General features: G+C 38.9%; 1 protein-coding gene and 1 long non-coding RNA gene across 3 annotated transcripts in view; one reads left to right on the top strand and one right to left on the bottom strand.

Moving 5' to 3' along the window:
* LOC108424860 (growth arrest-specific protein 7) overlaps window positions 1-25,553 on the bottom strand; it is a 64,794-nt gene that overhangs the window by 3,369 nt on the left and 35,872 nt on the right. For both annotated transcript variants that reach the window (XM_017693126.2, XM_017693125.2), the window contains exons 5-11: window positions 24,757-24,807; window positions 12,567-12,656; window positions 10,644-10,759; window positions 8,479-8,553; window positions 3,383-3,461; window positions 1,650-1,778; window positions 922-1,045 (exon numbers count right to left, since the gene is read on the bottom strand). In XM_017693126.2, coding sequence (XP_017548615.1) covers window positions 922-1,045; window positions 1,650-1,778; window positions 3,383-3,461; window positions 8,479-8,553; window positions 10,644-10,759; window positions 12,567-12,656; window positions 24,757-24,807 — 664 coding nt within the window. The remainder of the gene's footprint in view (window positions 1-921; window positions 1,046-1,649; window positions 1,779-3,382; window positions 3,462-8,478; window positions 8,554-10,643; window positions 10,760-12,566; window positions 12,657-24,756; window positions 24,808-25,553) is intronic.
* LOC108424866 overlaps window positions 5,243-25,553 on the top strand; it is a 44,895-nt gene continuing 24,584 nt past the window's right edge. The window contains exon 1 of the long non-coding RNA XR_001857656.2: window positions 5,243-5,308. This is a non-coding gene — a long non-coding RNA (uncharacterized LOC108424866). The remainder of the gene's footprint in view (window positions 5,309-25,553) is intronic.

Raw genomic sequence — 25,553 nt, 5'->3', positions numbered from 1 at the left:
TGGCTATAATGGATGAAGACTAGTATATGCTTCCTTCAACACACATGTTCAACATGTCTTCAAATATACTTACATCTTTTATCCTTGGGGTCTATTTGACCCCAGCAAATTAAACCCTTGGGAAATATCAAAGTTCTGGTGAGAATCATGTTTTCCCCTCCCTGATTTCAAGGTTGTGTGATCTATCAGTGGTTCTTGTATTACTACACATATGGTTACATAAGGTTAGGGACCTAAAGAGGCTGTTTTTTTGAAGATTATAAAATGCATGTTAAAGTGACTTCAACACCATCCGCAATAACATACAACATTAGTTGTTTTGTACAGCTAAAGCAACCTGGGGCCAAACTGAGCCCAAAGAACACAGATACATACAAAATGTGTACAGGTAACATTTGAAAACATATCATCATGTTCATTTTATGTTTAGCCAGTTGTCCCCATTAAATGTAATTTAAAATAAAGAGCAAAAGTGTTAAACATTGAATAGGGTCCAATTGAGCCCAAAGATAATAGAAGGGTCAAAGGAGAACACAAACTTTCGGTACTGTTATGTCAGCTAAAAGACACCTGCATTTACTAGAATAGTGCTAAGCGATAGGGAGGAGGCAGGGCCATCCTACCACCCAGAGATAGCGAGACCAGTTATACTCTTTCTTCCTGTGAAATTGCAGAAGACCAACACTTAGATGACCGCTTCAAACTAAGAAATGAACACACTACAGAACATTTTAGGTGTCTCCCTGTGAGCCTTGAAACAACCTGGTTTTGTTTGTGGAGGATGCAGGACAAACCATTCTGCAAATGCCGGATGGTTGTTCACCCCACTATTCCCTGCCTTACTTATAAATTATAAATTAGTTATAAATTATCAGTATAGTCCAGTCCTTGTGAGAGTGCTGCTATTTCAGGAACACTGACCTGCCTGTGTGGATTTCCTGCGGGCCTTCTTGATGTCCTCCTCGATCTTAGTGCTCAGTTTGATCTCCAGCTGCTGTGTCTTCACCTCCAGGTCCTTCTGCCGGTCTGCAAGGGCTTTACGTGCCTTTAAGGACAAAAAAGAGGGATAAAAGACATATTCAGTATATCTTCTTTACCCAGCAATATATCACATCGCCAGTTCCCTATAGGTATTTCTTTGAATTACATCTCCTCTCTGGAAATAATTCACTGTACTCACTGATTTTTACAATGCTTAAACTAAATTATTGCTTTTCTATATTTTACAGTGAAGGTCTTCATCTCAGCATCTAGAATGACAGCACTGAAATTAGATCAGTCCGTCAGTACTAGGTTGTTTACGGCCCCAACTCCTCAATCCCAGACGACTACGTTCTCTGTCTCAAGGTCATGTGTGAGGGGCATGGCCACGTGATTATTTATAGAGCTTGGAAATTCTCCAGGGCCAGGAAATGGTCGACTGCTTTGGGAAACAAAGTGGAGCTTTAATAATGTATGAAGAATTCCTGAAATTCTAGAAAAGCTATACAAACTCAACTCAACCACCTGGACTTTAGGAGACTTGTTCACAGATCCAGTGTGCATGATGCCAATTTTTCACTGCTGATACTTTGGCCAATCATGCATTATATCAGACTGACTAATGAAGCAATGCAAATCAAAGTACTGACACGTTAACAAAACTCTACCTTCTCTACAGCAGCGTATCGGCTGGCCAACTGCTTCCTGAGGTCAGCAATGTGGTGGTCAATTTTTTTCATATCCTTCTTGAAGTTTTCTCGAAATGTAAGGAATGGCTTTTCCACCTCACTTTGCAGCTGGAACACAGAAAAGCAACTATATGGTCAGGAATGAAATACACAAGTACTTTTATGGATTTAGGTAAGTAATGGTTTTAGTGCACTCTCATGGTGCAGTCATATGCAAAAGTTTGGGCACCCCTGGTCAAATGACATTCTTTTTGGTAATACATTTAATATTTCAAGCTTTTATTTCTATACAGTTTGTTCCATGTGGTGAATGGGTTAACTTAGGTGCTTAGAAAAACTGTATAATTTAAGCAGGGGTATTCAAAACTGTTGCACATGACTGTATAGGTTTGTATGACATTGTGCACATATACACTGATGAGCCAAAACACTTCCCAGACAAAACACTGGGCCCCGGCATTCATGACACACATGCCACCTACCTAACCATCGTTGTGGACCACATACAGGGCAATTATATTCTCCTAAAGCAGTGGCCTCATCACCATGCCACACTGCATATATTGTCTGCGAATGGTCTGATGAAGAGTTCAAGGTGCTGTCCTGGCCTATAAAATTTCCCATATCTTGATCCCATCAAGCATCTTTGGGATGTGCAACAACAAGTCAGATCCACAGTGGCTCTACCTCACAACTTACAGAACAGGTATCTGCTTCTAACATCTTTGTCGAGGCAGCACAGAACACCTTCAGAGATCTTGTTGTGTCCATGCCTCGATGTGTCAGAGCTGTCTTGGCAGCATGCAGAGGATCAACAACATATTAGGCAGGTAGTCTTAATGTTTTGGCTCATCTGTGTAATATCCAGTGTTGTTACTGGCCTTGCATTAAACAATGTGCATCAAACAGTAACCTGCTGTTCTACATGTAATGGCTAGGCGCTTCCTCTGTTTGTAAAACTGTCTTGGTTAACAGGGTCCTCAGCAGCTAGTGTATGAACACATCTGCTCTATTATTTCCCAGCCTCCAAATACAACTTTCCATTCTCATCCAAACAGCTGTGCACCAGAACCCTCACCTCATTCAACCCAAAATGACTTAATGTTCAGTATACATAATAGAGCTGCACAAAACAAAGTGATGTTCTGATAAAGCACTGATACAATAAAGTTGCTGGATATTTTGATGATGATCTGCGAAGCAAAAAATTCTGATTAAATTTTGCACCAACATGAGGTGTGAGTGATAGAGAGTGAAATAAGTACAGACTCTTTTTCTGTGTAAACAGAAAAATACAAAAAGCACCACTATTGTTCCAAATTAGTTTAAATAAAAAAAAATGAAAATGAACAAAGCTAAAATAAAATCTGTATTAATGTCTAAATATGTACACCTCACTGTGGTTTCAGTTTCACATTTTAAAGAATTAAGTATAACTACATGTTTACATATGAAGAATTTTATTAATAATACTTATTGAGTGTAACGGCTTTGAACATGGTTCGCTTTTGAAGTTCTCACAGTGACATTTTAATATGAACAAGCAGCCAAAGTATTAATTGTATTCAAGTATGTAAAGGTCAAGGACATTGGCTAAACATGAGAACGGGCATTTTTTTCTAAATTGGAGGCCACTGTATGTCAGTAGCTGTGTAAGGCACTAGCAAAGAAAATAAACTTTTGTGTCCTTTTTGTTCCCCTAGCAGAGTTACCTTTGAGGAGAACTTGATATGCACTTCAGCCTCATCAGCCAGGCTTTTCTTCAGCTGGGCCCAGGCCTCTCCCAGTGTGCTGAGGAGAGATAAGCAACAGGCATTAATTTAACAGTCTATTATTAATCGAAGCCATACACTTGACAAAAAGTACCAATTTCACTAGAAAACACTATACTGCATCAAATGATCAAACCCAAATTAGTGTTAGGCAGTATCATGACTGTGTAAATTCACAGCTGCAAGAGTTAGCTATTAAAACAGTCACCATCACAGGTCACAACAAAACCTGACTGAGAAGCCAAAAATCACAGCAATCATAGACATTTAAACACATTCTTTTTCAAGCAGAACTCCTATTTAGTCCGTTGCAGTGGAATATTTCCATCATTCTTCAGGGAAAGTGTGAAACCAGACAGAGAATGTGCAAGGATAAACCTTAACTGCCGCATTCCAGGCATTCGTTGAATATTTCTCTCAAAGCCTGGGCCAATAGGATCCCCAAGGCGTCAGTGAAAGCGTTCCTCTTGCTACAGCGCGCTGATTCAAAGGAGGGCTTTGAATGGGAGACATACAGAATTTACTTTTCTAACACATTCCTTCAGCCTGCTATTCAGACCTGGCACAGGCTTGGCCTTCAGCACAGCAAGCAAGGCCATGAGGAGAGCCAAGTCACTGCTACAGAAAGGTCAACTGTCAGCTGCTGTATCAGACAACAGATATGCTTAACCCTGTCATGACCAACGACTACACTTAGTATGACTGGGGAAAAATAACACAGAACTTATTCGGATTTGTTGAAAGTTGTGATATTTTGATTAGTTATCCCTTAGAAGAACATCTAACAGTATCTATTTCAATGCTTTATTACACGTTTTTAATTATTTGGCTGAACTAAAGTGATTCAGTCAGTATTATCAGGCTAAATTTTGCATTAAACTGGATTCCCACACATTTTTCAAGATCAGTGATTTTTCTACATATGGTTTTTCTACAAATGGTTAAGATGTAAACAAAGTCAGATTTATTTACAGTGGAAGTGATAAGAACCCGTCATCAGAAGAGTTCAATGCCTCTAAAAGCTCCTGTACAGAAAGTTATTACATGAAATGCATATGAATACTGATGGCTGAGTCACTGCAGTTCTGAAAGAAACATTTGGCCTTAATATGTTTTAATCCATTCATGGTGGAGAGATAAGCTAATAGAAAAAAAAACATTTATTATAAAAATGAAATATTAAAACGTGTAGGTTCACTGATGGTTCTGAATATTAAATAAATGCTCTTGTTTCCTATCACCACCACTGTAAAGAAATCTGTCAGTACGTTTCACTGCAGTGGATGATTTCACATTCATCCAATCTGAATGTCAAAGACTAAATTATACAGAACTTTTGAATAATCAGTGAAATCCGATTGACCTCCAAGCCAGCGAATGCTGTCGGCTGTCTAAACGGCTGCTCATGCCACAATTTATTCCTCTTTCTTAGCCTGCTGTTATTGTCACCTACGTAGCTAGATTATTCATTTTCACCTCTTCTGACATCCTCTACTTTGTGAAGATGACAAAAATGAAAATTAAGTTGCATGAAAGTTTCACAATGTAAAGCCAGCCTAAGACTACTACATTTTTCTACCCAACTCTAGTGACAAACCCCCTTTTTTAGCCATTTGGATTGACTGATTTCAAACTGTAACCGCCATGGTCACATGTTTTTATTTTGGGTGAAGAAGGTGCCATTTTCAGCATGGCATTCCCACCTCCTGCCTCAGGGGTGAGCTATGAGCTGTTCTGACTCCTTGAGGCAGGAACAAGTATAAAGGTTAGAGAGACAGGAAATAGGAAAAAGATGTGTGGATTCCAACACTTTATGCCGTATTCAATCGTCTCCTTTTCCAGGAAACTTGTGTTTGTTACGCTGGTGTGAGTACTGTTTTGTGTTTTCTTTTGTTAGAACCAATTTCATGCATTTAGGATGAAATGTGTTGGTTTTCTTTGTAGTAGCTCTTAGCATACTATACTATACTCCATACTTTGTTTGTTTAAAGCCCCATGGTTGTTGCTCATTAGAGTTACTGGTATGTTTATTAGGAGAAGACTTTATACCCCCCATCCATTTGCTACTGGGCAAGGCAATACTCTTTTTCTGGTTGAACATAGTGCTACAGACTGCACAAGAAAACTGTTGCCCAGAGATGTTTTAGTCTTCCTGTGGATTATATATTTCTCCAGTCATTCCTTTTCATCTTCCTCTCTTTTGTTCTCCTCCATCACTGGATCAAAACCGGTGAGACTGTTCCTTATTTAAAGCTTATTTGTACAGTTGTAAAGCTGGACTCAAGGACTTCATTTTCTGAAGAAAAACGGATCTGGGACAATTTTATATATATATTAATTTTGTCGTGTTGTACCCCTTAATAGTTAGATGGTTACAAAAGCAAGATCATAAAGATCATATCACATCAAATTTCAGCTACAGACATTAATGGGTTTTGTAGGAAAAAGCAACTATGAATAAATCACCTCAGTTGTGACCATTAATGTGGGTCTACGTCTGTCGATGGCATATGTTTTGAAAACATTCATACTATGTTTCAAAGCCGGCACATGATCGGTCAAAGAGGTGGCAAAAGGTCACAGCCTGCACTCCTGCAACAATGCTGTCTACATCACAACTGCACAAATAGCAAATTCAGGAAAACAAGAGGTTCTGAGCATGGCTTCAGGAGCCAGCAAGCAGAACAATGGCCATCACAAGTCACAACAAAACCCGGGTTGAGAGGCAGAATAATAAGAGCATTGTGGCGCCTGTCTGTAAGAGAGGGTGGGCGGACCTCTACAGCATGATCTACATTCTGCATAAAACAATTAGGCCTCTTTATCAGACTGGTGTGGCAGCTGAAAGAGCAAGTGCAGAATGGCAACTTAGTATTTGGTAACAAGGCCAAAGATTAGAAAGAGACTGCACTGAAAAAGCAGGTGAGATGGAAGAAATTCTCAGGGACCTTTTTGTATTAAGTTAGCAGCAAAGTACTCTGGAATGACTAGACTCTCGGGGCTCTGTCTAACCACTATTAGCACACCAAGGGACATTTAAGATTGATATATATTTACTGTTCTACTGAAGTAGTTTAGACTACCTGTCCCACAGAGAAAAAAAAGGATTCAGTCTTTAGACATTTACAAGGATTATGTTTTGATCTACTGCAGGGGTCACCAACTCCTCCAGCTCCTGGAGATCTACCTTCCTGCAAACTTTAGCTTTAGTTCAGAAGTCCTTAATTCGCTGAATGAGGTGTGTTATATTTGGGTTGGAGATCCTGCTTCAAGGTTGATCTCCAGGAGTAGGGTTGGTGACCACTCATCTATTTCAAAGTAAGGTATTAATAGAGACAGTAATAAGCCAAACATATAGAAAACCATTGTTTATAGGGTACTTTTTATTGGGAGGTGCCCGTCCCAAACCCTAACTCCCAAATTTCATCTTAAGAAAATAATACACTTTTGCATTTTTCCAATGTTTGTTTTTTTTATTTCTTTTTGAAGTTAAAATATTTATCATGAGTTTTATCGAACGAGTTTTAGTCCATAGGTGAAGCCTTTTTTTAGCCATGTCCCTGCATTTTAGAGCAGGGGCGAGACCACATCCCGGTCGCTCATAGCCACATTGTGAGCAGTTCCCATTGTTTTCAAGTAAATGCATCCCAGCTTCTGAAAATCAGTGTGTAACATGAAGAAAGTCAGTACTGAAAACATCATTTCTGCAGTTTATTTATTTGGGCAACAGTTTTTGAACAGTTTCTTTTGGCTAGTTTTCCGGTTTTCAAACAGCATTAGCCACTCATTATCAGAATCAACATAACTGGCTGTGTCTTGTTTAAGGCAGGAATACTGACAAGTTTAAACACTTTTACCTCTTAACTGATGTTTATTGTGATTGTCTATTAGTTTCTGAATAAATTATTAGTAAAGTAAAGAGTACTGTGGTCACGTTTCCCAGAAAGTAATACATGTACAGTAATCCTTTTAAATTTTAAGAGAAGTAATTGATAACTTGTAATGGTTACCTTTATTGGAGTAACACTGTCTGTGAGTAGACCTTGTTAAAGTAACACATTTTGCTTTGTTGCTGCAGTGTAATTGAAATAGAAGCAATAATTCAGTGAATATTTTCTGTCAATTCATTTTGTTATGTATATCCTGAGATTCTCTTAAAACAGGGACATTGTAAATTATGCAGTGAATAGCGGAAGAGTTAATAATGCAGTTCATAATGTAATGTAGGATACCATGTGCTTATCATTAAAAAGACATTTTGGGGGGAAAAAGGCCAACGTTTAGCCTGGCTGTATTAATCTGTTTCCAATTATGCTGGCGTGCCCACCAGGTACCAATTTTACATATCAAGACCAATACTACAATAATACAAATACCGCAAACAATGAGTCTAATTCTTATTTTACATTTCCAACATTAGAGTCCATCATGTCCAAGATATTATTGCTGCTTTTTAAACAGTAAATTACTGTAATAAACAGCATTACTGGGTATCTAGGAAGAACCTTTCACATTTGCCATGATTCAAGAGTCTTTGGTCAAAGCACAGGTAATGCATGGTTTCAATATATGTGGACCTATGCTGTAATGCCACATTGCCATTATACTGTCAAACAACATGTAGTCCAGATGCATGTTCGATATGTATGCAGTGTAGAATGTGATCTGGAACGTGTAGGCAAAGAGAAAACTATAATTAGACCCTCAGGAATCTTAAACATAATGCACTCAGAACATGTGTAGCTGCAGGAAAACTACACAGATGCTTTTAGAATACTGAAAGACACTTCTGATGTTTGAATATGTCCTTCACACAACCAGCTAAAAAGCCCTGAACGCTGAGTGTAGAATCATGGACTGGGCCCTTTAAAAGAAGTAGTTTTCTTCGGTTCCATTCTGAGGTAAGATGTTACAGCATTTCCTCCTGAGGTTACTGTGCGTCAGACTGCAAGCTTGATAAGGTGCCTTGGTGAGGAGCCAGCATGAAGAAAAACCTTCACACTTGCCCCCAAAACCTGCTGTAACTGAACACTTACCCTTCCTCCTGAGATGCTAGTGGGATCTGTGAGAGTTTCAAGAGGTTTTTGGCATACTCCTCTTCAATCTTGATTCTAAAGGGATAAAAGAACACTTTAAAGCACCAGGTTGGTGAAAAATCAACTTAAACATGCCAAAGCCCAAACATGTTTGGAGTCACTTGCACTACTACACTAATGTAGTTAACAAGTAATGGATGCTTATACTTAGTGATGAACCATGACTGTGAGAACTAGGCCTTCAGTTGAGGCCATACACAATAAAACAGGATAATGCTACTTTGTGCTAGCACCCCTATGAGAATCTAGTGATATGATTACCTAACGGTGATTCGTGTGAAAAATATTTGGCCACTCTATGCTAAACAGACATCTGAAGACTAAAAGAAATCCTAAACTTTTTCTTCTAACACAGACATATTAACATATATTTTACCTTGTAGCAGTTTTACAGTAACCCTTTTCTAACAACTGACTGAAATCTGGCAACACCATCACAAGAACTCTTAGTGATGCATGTAGGACTTCTAGATATTTTTCTCATGAAATCGGTCCCACCCATTGGAAATAAAAATGTAGTCCCACCCACTGAAAATCAAACATGGTTGATTCCACTGCAAGTTCCTTTTTTATGTTAGTGGTTAATCTGATGCCTTAACCAATGGTAGAGCTCACTTGGCTGTATCTACCTAGATGCCATGGAGAGAAAAACAAAAAAAATGGATAATTTTCAAGAATCAACTTCCTTTTGTTTCCAACCAAAACTAAAAAAATGAAATACAAACAGTTCCACAATACTTGCAGAGTTTAAATACAAGCATGATAAATCTATTAAATAAAAATGAACAAAATTAGACACATTTGAAAAAATCATTAGGCCTTTTCTGAAGAGTTCGCTGCTAATTCAAGACTAATTATAAATCATCACAAACTAGCTTTAAACCACACTGTTGTTAAGTACTCTCCAATAGACTTGTTTAGGTGGTATCTGACACTGACATCTTTAGAAACTGACATATAAGCAAATCTATTTAATATTATTTAAAAACTTGATGATTTAGGCATTCAGTTTATTTGCTGCTACTTGACTGGGTATAATCTTCTATTGCTCTATTGCTCTATCTACATTAGCCATGTAACTTCAGTGCAAAACTAAAGAAGCAAACTTCAGACAAACCCCTGTTTTGGGTAAGTGGGGAAAAAGTGTGTATTTCATTGCTTTAAAAGGACTCCACTGAAAATGTGACTGCACTGTAGGTCCAGTCATCATGTGACTGACATTCAGCTAAAGTTCTCTCACTGATGGGATGAAGCACATCTGCTGTATCCAGAAATTCACATACTAAGGTCATTTCCTGCTCTGTATGCTAACACCCTCCCCCGCTCAAACTACCCAAGGGAAAATGGTACTATGCTTGACCCCTTACATCACACTCCTACTAAGGGACTTTGAGAACTCTTTCCCAGACCCTTTGTGTCAGCTGCAGGCCTGAACAGTGGATGGGAAAACCGAGGAAGGGTTAAATAAACTCTCATATAAAGAAATGAGCTTGTTCTTAGCCCTCAGACCCCAGTCTGATGGCCTGACTGTAAAACAGTTATCACTATACAATGAATAACTAGCAGCAACTGTATAAAGGTTATCAAGGAACTTGTGAATGTTCAATTTTCCAGCCCAAATATTTGAATCGACTTTGCTGTCACAGCCAGTAGAAAAAAAACACGCAAAAGCAGAGAGCACGAGTTCATAAATGACGTGCGTAATTCCATCCACTCAGCAGGAAGGTTCGCATTTCTGAAAAGCAGAAAATTTTGCCCCAGGAAATGACTTGTTGCTATAATGAGTATACACAACATGAAAGTCCACCATTAATGAAATAGAGGAAACTAGCCTAGAGATGTGACGAGTTGTTGCTCTGTGGTTTTCATGGCAACTAAGAGCAGAACTATAAAAGTGTTAAGCAACTTCACTTTTACTGAGAATCCTGTTGAGGGGCAGAAGTTGCTGCATATGCAAACAGAAACATTTTCACGTATCAAAAAGTGGTGTCACTGACAGAAAATCTGGAATAGTTTATTTAGAAATATATGCCCATAAAAAGGTCTGGTTAAAACACAGTGTGTACAAGGACAGAGCTGAAGCAGTGTTGTGAGATGAGCTCTACCTTTCCCTCATAAACTCAGCCATCTCCTTCTGCATCTGTTTCCCCTTCAGCTGCTTCTGCAGTAACACCTCAAAGCCTGTGATGGAGGTGTTCCCCTGCGGGTCCTTTCTGTCTGCCTGGAACACGAGACAAAACACGGGCACCGGTAAACATGCCGAGAATCATGCTGTCAGACGCAGTCTGCAGAAGTTGTGACAGAAGCAATGTTTTTCCCCCACTTGGCAATCTTTTTTCGCAAGTTCTTGATGCAAGTGAAGGTTCGGGATGCGTCAATTTAAATGAGTTTTTTGCCTCCTGGATTCTGACGACTCTAACATGGCTCTCTCTGTGGAGGAAGTTTATGAAACTATGCCAAAGCCATGTGGTGAGGGTGTTCAAAACAGCAGTCAGAGCCATGCAGGTCGTGAAACACAACTAGAACCTAGTACCCAAAACAGCTGCACAACATGGACAAAATACCAGCACTGTGTGAATATAGTGACACTTATGATTATGAAGCACCTTGGAATATATTAGAAATGCACAGATGCCTGATGCCTTGATTCTTCCACCCACAAACTCATGAAATCATTACTGCACACAAAAACCACTGTGATTGGTTAGAAGACCTATTTACAAATCACAGCGTTCTGCGATGTCAGTAGTATATACATACATAGATAATCAAAACTGCATGATAAATGGACCAATACGAATGCTTCAGTTACTTCAAATAAAATATTTGTATTTTCTCTTGCCTTAAATATTAAGAACATTTTGAATTGTCCTGTGAAGTTTGCATTTTGGAGATACTGGTTTGTTTTTGGTCAGCAAAACAACATGATGTGCATGTGTACTGTGTTCATATGTTAATGCTAATATGTAAAAGCTTACATGCTTGCACACTCAGAGTTTAACTTCACCCAAATTCTTAATGTATCATTCAATATTCAAGTAACGATTCATTTTGAGGTCAACATTCAGTTTGATTTTTGATACATTTTGTATGTTGGAAATGATTTGACAGCTCTAATTCTCTACTACAGCTTGGTTCAAATCGATAAAAGCTCTCATACTAAACTTTTTTCAATACTCTGCCCTCTAACAAGTTCAGCCATAAAAATCACACCCACTAGAATTTAGAATTGACTTATCAAAAGTGAGTCATTTGAAAATGCATGCATAACAAAACTGCCCACTTTATCCTGATAAGATGCACCCAGATTCCTAGTTTTGAACACTGCCAGTAGTCAATAAAGGACCCTCAGAAGAAACTAAGGTAAGTAGCACTATTGCCTCACAGCAAGCGAGGCCCGGGTTCGATTCCCTGGCCAGGCTGCCAGGGTCCTTTCTGTGTAGACAAGTCCAAAGACATGCAATCAAACTGGAGATGCTAAATTGCCCCTAGGTGTGAACGCATGTGTCAGTGTCTGCCCATGTCATGGACTAGTGACCTGTCCAAGGTGTTTGCTGCCTTTTGCTTAATGACTGCTGAGAGGGGCTCCCCTACAACCCAGTGTCTTAGATAATGCATGTTTTGAATTTGCTTTTTCAAAACTGTAGTAACATTTGGTACACCGTTTGGTACAATATTAAGTATAATCTTAAACATTTTATTTTTATTTTTATTAATGATATTAGTGCAGTCGTTTATAAAGTGAGTGCTAAGAAGTGACATGCTGAAATTTGCCTGTTCTACCCCTGGAAGCTGTCATTTTGCAACTCTCCAAGGTAACATCATAGTTCTAAGGACAACATGACTTCCTTCTTTTGTGCAACACAAAAGTGTGAATCAAAAATAACCATTATAACCCATGTAGTAGGTCATCGTGAACATCCGTGATTACCCTTGTGTAGCTTCTATAACACGTATAGACAGAAGTTTGACGTTACTTTACGTACATGCACACGTACATGGGTTTTTTGCATATGGTGTTCCCTTACCCAAAAAAAATCGCAGTAGCTCCACTCGTCCGGTTTAAGCAACTGCTGCTCAGCCATGTGCAGTGGGAGGGGAAACGTTATGCAATTGATCTGCAAAAGAGGAGACATCACGTTCAGATAGTAGTGATAGCAGGTGTTAAATTGAAATGTAAGAGCTGGAGGTCTACTGCTCATGTGAGTTCCATCAACGTACATTATTATACATTATACATATTATTATATGGAGGATTCAAAAATTATGGAAAAATGTTTTTATTTTTCATTTCTAGATATCTCTATATAACTAGTTAAATGCAAGTATGCCTTATGAGCGCATTTAGCAACAATCAGTTGGCAAAATAGTACTTTATAAGAAGTAGTATCAAGCTTCATCAAGGTTAATAAAAATCTATATATATAAAACAGGCCTACTCAGGGGTTAAAGGGGGACTTTGAAAGTAGGGGAGCCCTGTTTTTCTATGGCAATTTCCAATAAAGAAATAATTATATGGAGTTCTCAGCACTGATATCATGACAATGTGCTTGAAGCTAAAGTCCTTTCTGTTTCTGTTTAATGGCTTAATCAAGTCAATTAATTTACTTAGCTTGCTTAATGTTCTTTGTTAGTTTTGGCATCAACATCAAAGTATGATTCTTGTAAAAATCATACAAAAGCCTTATGTGCAGCCAAATGAGCTGTTACAAAGAACAATGCCACCCAAATGACATCAAGAACTGTTCCCTTAATAAGTCTTGGAGGGGCTGCCTCCTGTTTCTAAAAGAATGCTGGTAGATACAGTATTTAGAGTTTATCCAGAAAACTTGTGAAATTGTTCACCTCTGTGCAGCACTTTACTGCCCAGTTTTCAATGTCATCCAATCAGATTGGGAAATGTTCTTCTAAAACTACTATAAACTCGAGCCTGTGTACCTAACAAAACAAAAAAACACCTATAATAATATGAAACCACAAACACTGTGTGTGCAAGTCTCATGGCACCTTTGGCCATGTCCACATTACCATGCTTAAGTGGCACAAATCCAATTTGTGACTAAACGTGACATAGATCTGACGTTCGCAGAGCTGTGTGGACACTCAAATCTGATCTTTTTAAATCAGATCTCAGCCACTTTGTCCTTGTTCGGACGGCCAGCCCAAATCCAATTTTTGGCATATCCAGATTGTATGCAGATTGATTTTTTTTTTTGATGGACTGAACAGCAAAAAATACAAAAATATGAATAGTAAATAGGAATTCAAGAAGAGTGCCAAAGATTAATGCTTATATCAGAGAATTTTATAAAATTCTCAAGTTTAGAACCATTTGTCACTGTGTTTTGCACACTGTGAAATTAGACCTCTGCATTTAACCCACCCATGCAGTGAAACACCCACATACATCCACACTAGTGAACACTCACTAGGGGGCAGTGAGCACACTTGCCTGGAGTAGTGGGCAGCCCTATCCATGGCAAAGAGTCTCTCCTGCATCCGAGTTTGAAATACACATCACCAGCGTAGTTTATCATTATGGATATCAAATACACAAAGACTGTACTGAAAACAATTTACATTTCCACCAAATTCCACGAGATCTGCTGCTCCTAAAAATCAACCAAAAGGCCTACTGTGTGAGGACTTGTTTGACACAGCCTTCTCAAAAGCGATGATTTTATCTGACTGTGCAAACGAGACTAGCCCCATATGTGACATAAGTCTTTGGAATTACTTGCAATAATATTACAATAACCTATTTTTAATGAAGCACATCACTTAAAATATGCATCTAAAAGTAAACTATTATACTCAAACTTCTACCCCACATGAAGAAATACACCGCTAACAACATCACATCATACAGTGTGAGTGAGTCCTATCCCTGGCTGGATTTGATGCAGGATTGAATTGTATTTTTTCTTTTTTTCACTCCGATATCTGATCCAGCTCTAATATCGGCCCAGTACTGATACCCGGTATTGGATCGATGTCATCTCTAGTTGAGAAGTAATGAACTCATTTAAGTAGCAAGTTGGAACATCATTAAACAGCAGACGTTTTTAAGGTCCAATTGCTGGATAAGGTAAAAGGAAAGATGCCAGAACCCCTCAGACCCAGGTTAATCCCTGAGCAAGAGCAATGCTGTGTAAGATGCCTATTCTCTTGTACTGATAGGCCTTAGGCACTTCTTTCCACAGCTCCAATGGAGAAGTTCCTGTAAGCATTTAAGTCTCCAAAGAGAGGCTTTGTACCTCAGACTGCCACTTATTATATCCATCAGTTAATAAACCAATGCAACAACCATCAGACCGAAGCCACTGTGATATAATAGGACTACTGAACTTCATTTAACTCCCCACTGGTGCACACAATGGATCGCTACTGTCCACAGTGTTTAATTTTCCAACTATGGTTCAAAACATGTTGCTGGTTCAAGTACAAGGATTTCCAGTAACATTGGGCAACTATGGCTATAGAACAGCTGCAAGTGCTATTTCTCCTTTTTCTGTAAATGTTCCTGTTCTGTAAATGCAAGTGAGCAGTGACAGCTCTTGTGAAATCTGTACAATAAGCAGCTGTAAGGAGACTAGAGAGAGGAAGAACATGGGCACATGTGGTTGGTAATTTAAACAATCTGTTGGGCTTTTTCTTACAGTATCTCATGACATTGTTTATTTTCTCAGGACTTGATCAGCAGGATCAGTCGTTTAGAATTACTTTTACGTGCACTGCTGCTCATTTACAGCCACACAGAAAGCTACATGCAGTGGTCAAGTTGTAAAATTTGTTTGTTTAAGAGGGGTAGTTGTCAAGAACTGTAGATTTTTTTTTTTATCCTTTCAACCCACGAAAAATGCCTTTTCAGATATTTCTAATCCATACTTTTGTTTTTGCATCTCCCCACAAATCAAGCTTCGCCTACATGCACACAGACCACACAGACAACCGCTGCACTATACCGCAAAATATACACACGGAATTTCCAGCTTTCAGTAAGTTCCATCTGTCTTTTCTTTCACAAGCATAAAGTGAAAGTAATACTGGTACTACACACATATTATCCATCTTTACAGCTATAAAATGATCTTCTGCTGACACTTTTACTCCACTCTGCAGTTCACTACTACTATTACTACTACTTGTTATTACTACTAATACTACTACTACTAGCTTTAGCAATACTACCACCATTTTTACAACCCTTTTACTACTAATATCTTTACTATTCTTATTAACACTACAACCACTACTTTTACTACTACTATTAGAATTACTACTATTACTATTAAAATACTATTACATGCAAAAATGCTACTAACACTACTATTACTATTTTACTACTTACTTACTAACAGTATTGCTACTTCTGTATTACTACTAGTATTAATATTAATACTGTTAATAATACTACTATAATACTATTACTACTGCTACTACTACTAATACTATTTCTATTAATTTTTTTTCTACTAATACTACTGCACATAGCAATACTATTACTCCTAATGCATTGCTACTGACACTACTGTTACTGATACTACTACAATTGCTACTACTTTTATTACTATTATTAATTACTAATACTATCACTGCTATGAAAACTAATACTATTACTATCACTACTATTACCATCAGTATTTGCAGTAATACTAAATAGTAAAAAGGACTAACTTACTAACACTAATACAACTATTAAGAATTTTCATATTATTACTACAACACAAGTATATGTCTAATTTTTACATCTGAATGTCATCTGCTGATCATTTCTGCATACCTACATACATCAATTATTCACAGTGTCATTAATCAACACATTTAATTCTAGCTCATCTTTATTCCAATCAGGCCAATATGTTGTGTTCATCCCACATCCTGAGCCGCTGCGCTGTCTGTGCTGGCAGTGCTGTCATAGTTAAATTGAATAATGACAGATCTGTCTCACTGCCATTCTGATGCACCTCTGAGTTCCCCATCTGAGCAGAACTCACAGCAGAGCCAGAGCATGTGCACAGCCCTGCAAACGCCTGGACTGCCTACATATTTAATGTCCCTCACACACCAAACATGAAATAAGCCCTTGGGAGAGTGTTATTCTGCTGTGGGGTTATTGTTTTCAGGCTAAGTTTGGTAAAAAAAATGTTTGTAACAAGAAAGTTACAATTCCACATATAATTTTTTATACTACACTGTAAAATAAACAAACCCTCTACCAATAAATGAACAAAAAAGGCCAACAGCATATTTTACTTGTGAATACAAGATACAAGACGTCTTTTGTGTCCATGTTTACAGTGAAAGCACTAGACAAATAAAACTGAATAGATTCTTTCAGACTTCCTATGCAACCAGGGATGAAGCATAAGCGCTGGAATGGGGGCTTTGCAAAAAAAGTTGCTTCTGTTTGGTAGCTGTCAAAAACTTGTTAGGTGTGATAACAGATCATGTGTCAAGCCTTGTTGTGATCACTGCATCATAACACTTTCTGCAAGTTGCGAAATATGCAACAAATATTAACTGTTTACACTGTTTGTTAAAGAGGCTTTATGCCACATTGTTCTTGTATTAAATTTTTTCCCTGAACTACTTTCAGAGAAATGTTTGTGCGGGTTTGTGTATCAGAAACGCAAATCATTTTTCTATGATCAATTCCCAACATCTCTTCAGCCCTTTAGAATTCAACAGGCTGGTTTTGTTATATATTGACTGATATATGTATATGGCCTGCTTTGAATGGCTGCCCTGAGTCCTGCCTCATTCATCACAATTTTCAAAACAGGCTGATTTTGCAGCTTATATTTTACATGGACTGTATTTAGAAAACTAGGTTTTAATAGCGCACATCACTTAAAAGCAAGGACAATTTGTTTTTTCAGTGATATCCACTATAACACATGCACAAAATACACATGTACAGCTTGGTAGCAGCTAAGTTGCCACCAAGCCTAGTGCTGCTGAACTGAATTCTATTGGACCTATTATATCTTACAGTGCTTCCCCATGTTGTATAATCTCCATAAAAAAAGCATTGCCAGCACAAAGCTCTGGAGCAGCTGCACATGAGTGTTCACTATGCTCAATGTCAAGTGTTGGCTGAAGGGGTATAAAGCCCCCCAGAATTGGGCGATGGAGCAGTGGAACTGTATTCTTTTGAGTGACCGAGCACCAACATCAGTATCTGACTGATGTTGCGGCTGAATGCAGTCAAATATTCACAGCAATGTTCTAGTCTTTCCTGCTGAGTAGAGGCTGGTACTGCAGTAAAGGGTGTCAAACTCTCTATACACTTGATTTGAATCTGTATTCCAGAAACCTTTGATGTACCATGTATATTTATATCATATTTCCGTATTTGTTGCCTGTCTGTGATGTGATTTCAAAGTTATTTATTGAGCAATAATACGTATGTGTACTGGATGCTGACTTGTACTCTATGTCTGTATTGCATTTGTTCCACTGGTGCACTGATGTTTAATGCTGGAACCAGACTAGGTAAGAGCTAGAAACATACACCACAAGCTTGGCTGTATACCAGTAAAGAATCTGAATTGTAATTTTTGTGCTCTGAAACACTGTAAATAAGAGTGTTTATCAGAAGAGGTAACGTGGGAGGACTGTTTTGTGGACACTGTCCTCTTGTCGTTTCCTCCAGGAGAGCAGAGAGGTTTGGTAATGGTCGTTTAATCCTGCCAGACTGCACTGCCAGCTTCCAGCCTGCTAGCTTTAGAGACGACACTCTGACAGCATCGGTCCCTGAAGACTGAGGCCTGGAGATCTGCATCCTTACAATAAGAGCTTTATCTACTTTCACATTAACTGTGATCAACTTTGAGAAGAGGGGTGTGAGAGAGAGAGAGAGAGAGAGAGAGAGAGAGAGAGAGATCTTTTCCTCTCCAAGCTGTCATGTTATGCTCTCATCTGTAGAAAGAAGTAAAACAAACTTAAATTCACTCTGCAAAACTTCATTGAGTCCAGCTGGTAAACACGGTCACTCCGCAGCAAATTGTCTGCCAAGCTTTTAACTCATCAAAGCTCTCACTGTGTTCTTCAAGCTTAGAAGGACTCCACCTCTAACTTTCTGGCCTTACACAGCGGGATTGGTCTCTTAAAACCCTCTTTTGTCCAGCGCTCGGTCCTCCTGGAGAGGAATGTGATAGTGAAAAGAGAAGATAAAGCAAAGAGCAAGTGGTAATCCACTGCGGCTGTGTGGAGGAGGACAATGGCGCTGCTCTCTGCAGTAAATGAGGAAAGTTTTTATCACATTCAAGACACCAGGACATGCAGTTCTGGAGACCAGACTGTCATTGACTAAATGAGTTGCTTCACAAATATGTGAATGTATTTTCTTAACAAAAAATGCAGACATGTGTACTTGTGTAGTATGTAACTGAGTGTTCAGGTATGTTTTAGTCCATTTATTGTCCGGCTTTCCAGACTAAAACGGTATTAAAATCCAAACCAAGCAAGTAATCCAGCAACGTCTATTTGATTTTGAACATCTAGATCTCTGAAACAGCAGAAATTATTTTTTGGGTCTGTATTTCTCTTACATATTGTATAGCTACAGCTAAGTACGCTGAACAAGCATTTGCTTGAACTTATCCCACCTGCTCAAACACTGCCTGACCACTGACTTCTACTTACATGGCCACAGATGCATTAGTTGTGTTCATTTTAACAGGGAACATGTAGAAAAACATCTTAAGTGAGAACGTATGCTTTGCACACAGCTAGCAACTACTAGATTTCCCAGCTAGTTAATCACTAGCCTGATAACACAGATGTCCGGTGATCAGTTAATTAAGGATTGTATGTCCGTGGAAAGGTCCACTGCTTTTCAAGAAAGACGCACACTTCTCAGTTCTAAAGAGCTGGTCTTTTATCCAGTGTTCAAATGATACTTAGTCTTTCAGGGGGTCTCTTCAAGCATGTCCTCTTCAAAGCATGTTGCAATATACAAACACGAATAGCTTCACATTATAATGTGGCATTTTGTGTCATCATGAATTTAAAACTTACAGTGGTAAGAGGTGTGGGCGTAAACTTGGACGATAATCTGGACGATAATCAGGCTTGAGCCGACTGACGTTAGTATTGTTAAGTGCTGCTAGTTTCTATCTATCACCATTGTCAGTCAACAAAACTTCAATATCTAAAAACACCATATGTTTTCATTTAACAAGCTTTCTGTTATTGTGTAACATTAGTCCATGTTCTAAATCGGCCCTGATATGCTATCTGGCTTCAGTACATTCTATAGAAGTGCAGGGTAGACCTGTGGCCTGTGGTGATGCATGTTAACCTGGGGTTACTACATGGTATCATGAGTAGATAGTATCATCAATTGGCGATGGCTAAGAGGAACGACCAGATGATGGTCTATTACACACAACATCACAAGCCTAACGGAAATGTAGATTTAGACAGGTGATTGTCTGCAGTAGCATTACAACAAACAATAAAATATGGATCCAAATTCAGTTGCCTAGTACCCAAATGTGAGTGTTAAAGAGTCAAGAGTTAAATGAGCTTACAATATCTCTCCTAGTGATAGCACTACCTTATAATTACCATAGGAGCTATCTTCTCATATTATTTAAACATGCATAATGATAAGTACATTCGGCACATATGACATGTAACAAAAAACAAAACAATGTTAATTTGTAATATCGGCACTCTTTACAAATGTTCACTGCATTGGATCATATCAAAGGCTAGTGAAGGTTGACACAAATTCTGGCACTGTTTTGAAGTTTTAGCTCTTGAAACACATTGAACTTTTGTTTAATATGCAGGAGTACCTATAGATATGTTTAGTCTGCTGCATGCACTGTTCTGAGCTATACAGATTCTGTGTGTACTCTTATACCGGTCAATTCCAACTCCTTACAGGATGGGTTTGCTTAAAACAGCCAATCTGATTAAAAACAGCAATCATGCAATCATGTAAAGCCTACAGATAAAACAAGAATAAGCAAGCCTAGTATTGCAAGACTGCTGGTCCGCACGCTCTTTCCTCTGCAACGTTGGGTGAATAACGCAAGGGGCAAAACTGTTATTTTAAAAGTGAACAGGACACTGATGTCAGTACATGACACCCCTCAAACCCCAAACTCCACACTTGTAGGTTCTGTGTTACTGTTATAAAGCCTGTAGCAGTACGTGTATTTTTACAGTCAAGCTAATTTGAGTATAATATACAAACAGACCCTACAGAGAAGTTAGTCAGCTCATAAACACATAGTCCAAAGTTAGATTTTCTAGTCCAAAGTTTTTAGCAAAACATACAAGCTGCTTTAAAAGCACAACACTATGGTTATGCTCCAAAATAAGAAGCTGACCCATCACTGAACAGTAGTGGTGTAGTTACTCAAAAAATATTCCAAAACAAATTACTACGACTGAAAACTGTAATGGGATCACTTTACTTATTACTTTCAAGAAAAAGTAACCTTACAATTCACATTCATTTACATCTATGTTACTTTAAAAGCCCAAACAAATCTGTACCAATGCTATAAAGCTTATCTAATGTCATTTAAAAGGCATCTCACACTCTCATTAGTTAAATCCAGTGTGAGAAGTTAGAAAGGGAACTGCAGGGAAAAAAACCTACTTAACTGACCTCATAAACAGGGAATGCAGTATTAAATGCCATTTGTTAAAGAGTAACTACACCCTAAGACCTTTTTTTCATTAGCAGCTGCACTGCTCTGTAATAATAATGTACACCAGCCTTGCTTGAAATGTGAACAATTTCTAAACTGAAATCATTTTTATTGTGGTCAGTTCCGCCTCTGCAATGGTCCTCTGGTTCAACTCTGCTATAGGTGTGGATGATGTGTCTTTGTACCGAAGTACGATGACACGTCACAGTATGGAAATAAGTCAACTGATATTACTGCCCCTGATGACGCCCTACTCATGCCACATTCATAAATATGAAAGCATAGGAGCCTAGGGTGAGAAGATTACCACACTCACAGGCTGAGGGCCACCTCACAAAGCTGCGATATGGCAGATGTCTGTAACAACTGTAAATGACCAAATTAATCTGAGCTTAGTTTGCAATAAAGCTGTTATGATTAGCATGTTTATTGATAATGTTCAACGTATGATCAGGTAACCTGAAGGATTCTCCATGTAGCTGCCAGTGTTTCATCCGACTCATGTTTCCCTTCACAAATCCACCTCGGGTGTGTGCACTCACTAAACAGACATCAACAGCAAGCAACACCAGAACTTCTCTCGCATGCGCATTTCAACAAAGTTACAGTTAATCAGTCAGGGTGGCCTGCTAGGCGGTCTGGCAATAGGCTAAAATACCAGATTGCCCCACAGCTCTATATTATAAAATCAATTGTAATATGCTTTAAGATAGAACACAGCTCTTGCATACAGCAACACTGAACTCACACATGTTTGAATCCTAATACATAAAAGCAGAGCCTTGCACACACACACGTTTGTTCTGAAATTTCAAAGGCCACAACAAAGCTTAACAAAATGACTGATTGTTGAGCAATAACAAACAATATAATGAATCAACTATCACAAATGAGCATGAGAAAAGCTACCATCTCCCACATTTACACAGATAAACCACAGGACAGAAACAAATGAGCTCTCACAGGAGAACTTCAAATCGTGGGCTTTTATTTCATGTTTGGATAGCGACACTTCTTCGAGAAAAGCAAAACAAAAAGACACTGAGACACACTCTTAGGAGTTCTAATTGATTTTTAAATTGACTTTATTTTGTATATTATATTTACTTTCATTCACTGATTTACTGTTTCTAAGAGAGCTCAAGCATAAATCGGGAGTGCTAAGCTCTCGCTGGCTCCCCTGTCATTCGAATGTTGTTTTTTTATCTATATTCAGTATTAGAAAGAATAGCACTTGAACCATGCACTAATTGTTGCTCCATATTAGATGTTGCCACATTTTCACCAAAATATCAGAAGCTGTAGCAATTCCGAGGCCTCATATTGGAAGATACAAAAGCGATCTTTTTCCATCTCTCACAGTTTGCCTACTCAATAAACCCCACTCTGATCATGAGAGCTCCGGTATACGAAGCCTTACATGGCTCCACTGTGGGAATCTGTTCCTTTTTTATTGCTGTTTTGAGAGAAAACTGGGTCACTCGCAGCAATATACTCTGTTAAGCACTCAACGACTGAAAGCTTGCCACTGATCTGTTGCTGACAATCTAGTGTATGTAACTAAATGGCACTCAAGGGAGACTATTAGCTGCCGTTTCATTTCAAAGACTTGAATGACATTGCTGTAAATGTGCAGACCTCTTTTCTACATCTTAAAAATCTACTTGGGGGAAGGAAGGAATCCATGTTAGAACAGTACAGATGAATGCACTAAGTCATCTGTCTAAAATCTTTAAACACAATACAATTTAATTAGCCTGCTCCTCTGATGACCCCAGTGACCGCTGCAATGGTGTGCTGCCATGCATGAAATCAGCTAAGTTTCACTCTTAGTAAGTCCTGCCTAGCCCTGTGCTTTCAATCACCAGTGTTGTCCTCCGTTCTCATGGCAACAGCGGATGTAGTGCCCTGTCAACTCCCCTGTCCAAATGTCCTGTGGTTATCCTTCACATCGGGCATGTAAGTGATAGAGCACTGAACAACACTAATTATTCTGCACAAAGCTCCTTCAGACCGGTCAGAAGGCCAGACCACTCAGACCCTTCCTTCCTCCAACAGTATTACAGTGCAGAACAGATCTATAATATGGCTGTACAACAACAGGCCTTTAGATGTACCATGCAGCTAGTACGCAATGCTAACACTTCATTGTGATGGCCCACTGTAGATGCCTTGTAGATGCTCACCATATCTTTTACTGACATTAAAATACGTATCTATTAAATTCCCCTTAACTTTTCCTTAACCTTGCACTTAACACTCATTCTAACCCTAGTGAAGTAATGTTATAGGCAACGTATTGTCACACCTTCCGATTTTGCTATAAGGTCAATATGGGGGAAGGACAATGAATTCCTTACACCATGTCCTAACAGCAAGCGATGTTTCAGGATGTAGGATCTCGTTATGTCACAAAGCCTTTAGGAAGTCTACACTGGAAATGCCAAGTGTGTCTAGTCAAAGCATAAACAAACTGACGTTTCAGAAAATTGAGACTTCAAATAAAACGGCCGAGTATCCTAGCTATGCTATTGTGCTAGATATCTGTATATTTAGCTAACCACTTAGCTAACCAGCTAAGTATACAGATCAATCAATAACGTTCCCTAAAGCTTGTCCAACAGTTGTCCACCAAGGATCACATTTGTGGGACAAGCTTGGACAGGTCAATAAGTTTCACCAGCTAGCCAAATGCTCACATTCTCACCGCTGCAAAGATTACAGAATTAGGACGATCATGAAGCTGCACTACATACAATTGAAAGAAGCAACAGAAGAAAAAAAAACAGCACAAGCTGTAATCATCCGATTCATTGTCAGAAGTACGATGACCAGAATTACATATTTCTACTGGGGAGGTTCCCAAATAAATAAGAGCAACACATCCGGGCACTCTGCACTAGCATAATGCCCCTGCCTCTTTTTGGGAGAATGGAGCCGCTCTAATTTGATTTGTGGTAAATATAAATTCAGAGGTGCTTGACAGCATAATAGCATAAAATAGGAATACCCTATTAGTTTATAGCTATTAGGAGCCCAAATTCTACGGCCAGTCAGGCAAACAACTATGTTTTAATTGTCAACATTCACTACAACATCATTAACTAATCAACATCTGTGATTAAGTGTTTGCAATAGATGTAAATATATTGACTGCCTGGGTCCCACAGTTCACCGTTTTTATCCCCTCTGTGGATGGTCTGAAAGTTTTGCTCTTTGGGCATGTAAAGACAATCAATGCAGCAGGTTTTAGGCATGGACATGTCTTATGCTTGCTCTCATCCATCCCCAAAACATACACAGTGTAGCTTTAACATCAGTAAATTCCACAAAGAAGAAGTAAGCTCTCAATGACTAAGAGGCAGCATGCTCTGCAGCCTTGCACAAAGTGATCCCAGCCTAAAATATATCTCAACAAACATATGTGCTCACTCAGTGTAACTCGAGTCAGTCTGCTGCTGTGTTTGTCTGTGTTGTGTGGGGTGTGGTAGTGTGCTGCAGTGATCCAGCTGTTACTGCTGTGCGGTTTTGGAGTACTCACAGTAACTGAGGTCTCGCGCTCCTGCTTCCTTGGTGAAGTGGACACGGGGCTCTGGAGGAGGACACAACATATAATTTATCAAAACTACGCCCTTTTGCCATGGACATCATTCCACATTTTGTTCATATGAAATCATAATCACAGTGAATTCAAAAGAAGCTGCTCACTGTTTTTGCTGCTCACTACATCAAATGCCTAACACTTGCAAAGCAAGGAACCTTTATCACAGCTGGCTCTTTACTGTTGCTCTCTTTGTTATGGTCTTGTTGTCAGTGCTGCTATGGTTTCTGAGGAAGTGATGGTGATGGGAGGAGGTGTGAAATGTAAAATTATAAAGTTGCTGCAGTCTCAAAACTGTCATTTGCATCCTGAGGTAAATAGAAAGGAGGGAGCTGGGGAAGGGACGGCAGTGTGGGGAGGACACAAGCAGCTAGAAGAACCTCCATCACCCTCATATCTAGCCCCTACACTGTACAAAGCATGACGCAAGCTGCAGCTTAAATAAAGTGCAATACAGGTTCCCTGGTTGTTCATGGCTGCCGTGCTAATTCTAAACAAAGACTGAGTGGGTGGAAAGGGTAGGCAGTTCATTTTACTCTTTAATAAGTTTCCCAGTGCTTTGACTGCTTGTTGCCTAGTACAGAATGTGCACTAAAGGCCAAATGCATGAAGGCAAACAGTCATCAATTTGTCACCAATTAACACATTTATTGACATCTAGTTTAACCAAAGAAGATTTAACCAGAATATTGCACTGGTAAGCGGTTGATATATTCTTACTGTAGAATGTGCTGTGT

The sequence above is a fragment of the Pygocentrus nattereri genome, chromosome 13 (assembly GCF_015220715.1).
Source record: "Pygocentrus nattereri isolate fPygNat1 chromosome 13, fPygNat1.pri, whole genome shotgun sequence".
Lineage (NCBI taxonomy): Eukaryota > Metazoa > Chordata > Actinopteri > Characiformes > Serrasalmidae > Pygocentrus > Pygocentrus nattereri.
Note: the sequence above shows the minus strand (reverse complement) of the source record. Positions and strands in the feature narration are given on the sequence as shown.